The sequence below is a fragment of the Phoenix dactylifera genome, chromosome 1 (genome assembly GCF_051530095.1).
Source record: "Phoenix dactylifera cultivar Ajwa chromosome 1, Ajwa_hap1_PhDact_Kaust_v1.1, whole genome shotgun sequence".
Taxonomy (NCBI): Eukaryota; Viridiplantae; Streptophyta; class Magnoliopsida; order Arecales; family Arecaceae; genus Phoenix; species Phoenix dactylifera.
The window spans coordinates 75246605-75252151 of record NC_143190.1 but is presented as its reverse complement, the minus strand read 5'-3'; the positions used below and the strand labels follow the sequence as shown (position 1 = coordinate 75252151).

Here is a 5547-nt window from a genome sequence, read left to right as displayed (position 1 = left end):
TCAGCTTGATCGTTACTTGTTACATTCGCATGTATCTTTTGGTGACTTTGATGTCGGCAATTTGTTGATACTGGTTCTCTAATCATCCGAAGGTTTCATTGTGGAGTTACCTTTCCCCACTTTTCGGGATATATACCACTTGATGTGGTTGTCTGCTTTCCTTTTTTTTTTTTTTTTTTTGCTAGAGAAAAAGGGGGAGGGGGAGGAAGGGACAAGCCCACCCCGCGTAGCAGCCCCCACTGGGCCCCCGCCCCGTCAGAAAAATGTTCGATGAATTGTCTGCTCTCTATTATAAACACAATTCTTGTAGTTTTTGCTTGACTTGAGCCTGATTGTGTTGTTTTATTCAAGGATTACTTGCCCTTTGCACTATCTTTCGTGATTTTACTAAATTAGAGGGTCTTTGCCTATCTCTCTTCTCTAAATTAGAGGAAGTGCTAATTAAGCCGGCTAGGTTCAGGTGCATTATACGGCTTCCAAAATATTTCAACCTTTTTCTTTCTACTGTCCAGCTATTGCACAATTCAGTGGTTGACATTGAATAATTTTTTTTATATAAAAGATACAATTTGGACCCAAACTAACCGGCCAAGTCAGTCTCCTCCGCATAGAATTAAGAAGAGGGCACCAAATTGACGTCGCATTGGCCTTAAACAAGAGAGACAGTTCTAATTACACCGAATATATATATATATATATATATATATATATATATATATATATATATATATATATATATATATATATATATATATATATAAATATATATATAAAGCAAAAAATTAGAAAATTTTGAACCGTCCTGTTTTTTCTTTTTTTATTTGGTAATCTTGCCAGATCGGACAACATTCCGGAAAGAGAGGAAAGATAAAAAGAGTTTGAAAAGGGGAGGGAGAGGGCACGTAGGTCATGGTCACGGTGGATTCTAACCAATAGGATGATGCCGCTTGTCTCTTGACATAAAAATAATTTTAATAAGTTTTTGGTAAAGGCAGGATATGATATCATGTTATTTGAATTTTTTTAATGAAAAAGTTACAGATCACGTGATGGATCACGGATCAAATCACCGGTGGGTGATACCGATCCTCGATTACCATATGAACATGGCATGGGATAATTTTTTTTTTAATTTAATCTGTCGAAATATTAAGTTCAATTTCGAGATCAAGGCATTTGGGTGCCATAGTGTGATGTCTCGTCAACGAGGCCCAAAAGGTGAAGCCAGACCGCCCATCACCGACGGTGAGGCTTCTCCGCCGCTTTACATCCGCAGGCCGGGACCCAGCCAGACTTCTCCATCGGATTCGGCGCACGTCGGATTGACCACTCGATTGTCGCTCGCGGGGGTCTCCTCCTAAATAGGCGGCCAGGATTTATTTATTTATATTTTTCTGGTATAGATTTATTTATTTATATTCGTAAGCATAAAATTAAATAAAATAAAATCTCCGCAGATCGAAAAATTATATCCTACACGGCGTGCGCCACGTGGCCGTGCACGCCGTCATACGCCACGTCACCACAGACCTCTTCTCTATATATAGTGTGGCCCGCTCCCCCTCGTCGCTCCTTTTTCCGTGTCTGCTCTCAGGATTAGGGTTTTCTTCGCAATCCGTCTTCCGCTGACTCGAAGATCAAGGAAGGCTTCTCTTGAAAACTACTCTACCACTCGTCCGGATCATCGTCGCGGAATCGCTTCTTCCCCCTCCCGTAGCTGCCATATCGGATCCCCTTTCGGTAATTTCTCTTTCGTTAGATCGGACCCAATCTTCCGCTTCTTTTTACCGCAACTTCCAGCTTTTGATGTGCTTTTCTTGCAAATGGTCGATCCGTTTTCGCTAATCTCGGTTACGGTGTTCTTGGAGGGGGGGCATCTTGTTCTTCCCTTCGGAATGGTGCCTGGACCGCAACTTCCCTCCGGGGTTTTGCCGGTGTTGAGAGGCTGATCGTATTGTATTGGCTGATCATCGTAGATGTTGGTGTTTGATTCTGGATGGATCGCCCATCTGTGATGAGTTCATTGTTGGTTGGAAGGAGGGATTGACTTGTTTGAGTTTGTTTCTGAGGGATTATTTTTGATGTAATGATTTCTTGATGTGGATGTTGTAACATGTTTGTAATAGATGAAAGTTGCTACCGTGCGCTTTTCTTGTTGATGATTCTGCTTCGCAGTAGTTGCGATCAGATTTTTTTTTAAGAGAGAGAGAGAGAGAGAGAGACGATATTCCTTTGGAAGTAGATTACCTTCATGTTCGATCAAAGGTGGGAGCATGTTTAAATTTTAATTCCATGTGGAGATGTGGGGAAGCTGAGTGGGATGGTTCTGTTCTAGGTGGCTCTGATGCGACTCAGAAAATAAATATTTGATCGGAGATTGCCCAAATTGTATCAAACAAGAGGAGCAAACTAGTCCTATTTGTCAAAATTTTCATTCTTCTTCTCTTCTACTGCTTTTTCTACCAATGCTTAGAGCTGATGAACTATGACCTCTGCAATTCCTCTGTCAAGAGTTTCTCATATTGGACATACTTTTTAGGGCATCCATTATTTGACTTTAGCATCCATTATTTGACTGATGATGTGGGCGAGGAAATTTCCATTAATTTAATTATGTTGCTTTTCTTAGTTATTGTAATTGCTGTCCTCATGCTGTTTTTATGCTTATTTCATCTTGTTGAGGTGCTACATTAGCTTTCTGTTCATGTTAATTTCATGTTATGTTATTTTAGGGTCTTGGAATTTAATTCATTTCCAAGTGGCAGGAGAGGTTTTTGTGATTGGCATTTATGTTTACAGTCGAACTTTGAACTGATTTTTATGCTGTGAGATTCTTTTGCTTAACGTATTTGCTCCTAGTACTTCTGAATGTTTTCTTTGGTATCTTGTTGGTCTTTAGTGTTGTTGATTGATCAACAGATCGGTCTTTAAAATTTTATTTAGCCACAAAACCTATTAACTGAAGCTGTTGGAATAGATTGAGATGTAGCTCTTCTTGCACTAATTTGCTGTCTTTGTTTTCACTACAGAGTCGAGAATTCCATCTGTCCCAGCACAGCATCAAACCTGATCATTTTGCATCCTTCTTTTTATTTATAGAACGTCAGATTGTTGCTTCGACAAACATTTCTTTGTTCGGTTCATATTCAGTCAAGTAATATGCCGAAGGAAAGGAGGACCCGGTCTGCATCCTTTGAACGAAGATCTCGTGCATCACCTTACCCATGCAGCTCATCCAGTGTTTGGAAGCATTCTTCTTCTTCCTCCTCCTCTCGTAGCACTCCTGAATCTGGTATTGCAGCAGCCAAGGACATCAAAGAGTGGGAGGAGATTCGTTGCCCTGTGTGCATGGAGCACCCTCACAATGCTGTTCTCCTGCTATGTTCCTCCCAAGGGAAGGGTTGCCGCCCATTCATGTGCGACACCAGCTCCCGCCATTCTAATTGCCTGGACCAATACTGCAAGGCATTTTCTGAATCCCAGCCATCTCAGAATGTTGAGGGCCAGCAGCCAACAAAGCTCTCATGTCCTCTCTGTCGTGGGCTTGTTACTGGTTGGACGGTGGTGGAGCCTGCACGCAGGTTTCTCAATGCTAAGATTCGTAGCTGCTCTATGGAGTCCTGTGGGTTTACTGGGGTTTATGGTGAGCTGAGGAAGCATGCTAGGAAAGAGCACCCCTCTGTGCGGCCATCAGAGGTGGACCCCGAACGACAACGAGATTGGCAGAGGTTGGAGCAGCAGCATGATCTTAGGGACTTGATCAGCATGTTTTGGTCGCCCATCAGTGGAGAAGAAGATGGCATTGGCATCAGCGAGGATGTTGGAGAATTGAATATAATCCCGTTTCCCTCAATCACAGTTTTTTTGATTGTACAGGCGACTCGAGCAGAAGGTATGGCTGCCTCGCGATCATCTTGGCTTCACTCGAGAAGCTCCTTCTGGGGTTCTGCACAGGCGACTCGAGCAGGAGGTATGGGTGCCTCGCGGTTATCTTTGCGTTACTCGAGAAGCCCCTTCTGGGGTTCTGCACGGAGGCGAAGAGGAAGGGGAATGATCCTGTGGGGAGAGACCTTCCGCGAACAAGATTCTTCTAGCAGAGCAACCAGTGATGTTATTGATAGTGATGGCAGTGGTATCGACAGCGGAGCTGAGGAGGTCTCTGTTGCTCCTTAACAAACAAGGCCAAGGGAGACCTCAGCTGCAGCCGAGGATGTTGGAGGATGGTGATGATGATGATGAGTTATTGTGATTGTAGGGCTGCCCCCCTCAGTCAGTTTGCAGTGTTGGTTTTTGGAGTGTTGAGCTGGTTGGGGTTTGTAAATCACTTGTTTGTAGCACAAGGTCAGGAAAGGTGAGAAACAGAAAGTGAAGTCGGAAGAACATTTTTTCACATTGAATACGGGATTCTGGTTTGATTAGTATCTTTTTAATGCCCTTCGCTTTTATTCGTTGATAAGTGATATCTGTGAATACGGGATCCTGGTTTGATTAGTATCTTTTTAATGCCCTTCGCATTTATTCGTTGATAAGTGATATCTGTGAGTCGGCTTTGTTTATGGTGTCCCTGCTATACGTTTTGGGTTGGAGGCGCTTTGAGCGTTGGGGGAGCCTGAAGTGGGCGGGCGTTTGCTGCTTGGTGGCCGGTGACCAACAAGTTCTGAGGATTTGTGAACTTAGCCCATTGTATGCTCGATTCTAGTTGTGCTTGCTCTTTTTTGTTTTTTTTCCTTTAATGAGTTAATTATACAATGCGCGTACGAATATATCTAAGAAAATCAGAAAATATAAGCTCGCGGAGTGCTCGAGGCAACTCTCTCTTTTCTAATCATAGGATACTCTTTAAATAGTTAGCCACATAAGCAGTCATCTAATCAGCAGCTCCGTTAGCCTCTTTAAATACATGCCTAGCCTGAAAGGCCCCACCATCCCTTATCATCATTCAGATGTTCTGGAGCAAAGGGTGGGTCAAGCTCATATCCCTCGGGCCCCTTTGGATCCAACTGATCACCGTGACCCAGTCGTCCTCCAGGATGACTGAACTGGCCTGTGGTACTTACCTCGCATGTCGAAGATCCACTCAGGCAGTCCTTAATCTGCTCCGAAGATCGAAATGTTGAATAATTGGCAGCTATCCGCTGCCACCATCTTGGAATACAGATCTCGTATGACAAAATCCGTACCTCCCCTCGTGCCTCCGTCCAAAATGGACTCGTCGAAGTTGACCTTGAGAAAACTCGGGGGTGAGGGCTCTCAGGTGAAGAATACCATCTCAAGGCTGCCTGGGCAGAAAGAGAACTCCAGGTATCCCGAGCTATCAAAGGTCCACTAGAAGAGGAAGTGTGACTGATCTCTGCCGCCTGCACTTGGGCGTATTCTGCCACAAACCTCGATGACAACCTGTGCCCATCAAAAGTATGAGCATTTTTTGCCAGCTAAATCTGATAAGCTGTGCAAGTTGCTCTAACGGCCTCCTGGTGTGTCTGTGGACTACCCGACCGCTGGCGAATCACCTGTAGGAACTGCGCCCTTTAACTCCAAGCCTCTCGC

At 43.9% G+C, this 5547-nt stretch overlaps 1 protein-coding gene across 2 annotated transcripts; it reads left to right on the top strand.

Moving 5' to 3' along the window:
- The first annotated feature begins 1568 nt into the window (after window positions 1–1568).
- On the top strand, window positions 1569–4529 carry LOC103698893 (uncharacterized). Of its 2 annotated transcripts, none has more exons than XM_008780942.4 (2): window positions 1569–1740; window positions 3030–4529. In XM_008780942.4, the coding sequence occupies exon 2, from the start codon at window positions 3160–3162 to the stop codon at window positions 4171–4173; it is 1014 nt and encodes a 337-aa protein (XP_008779164.3). In that variant the 5' UTR covers window positions 1569–1740; window positions 3030–3159; the 3' UTR covers window positions 4174–4529. The 2 variants fall into 2 exon arrangements, with proteins under 2 accessions (XP_008779164.3, XP_038978745.2); XM_039122817.2 differs by having other exon boundaries at window positions 1581–1740; window positions 3100–4529.
- Window positions 4530–5547: the final 1018 nt, after the last annotated feature.

Coding starts and splice junctions, on each gene's coding strand:
- LOC103698893 (XM_008780942.4), top strand. CDS start 3,160: ATGCCGAAGGAAAGGAGGACCCGGTCTGCATCCTTTGAACGAAGATCT.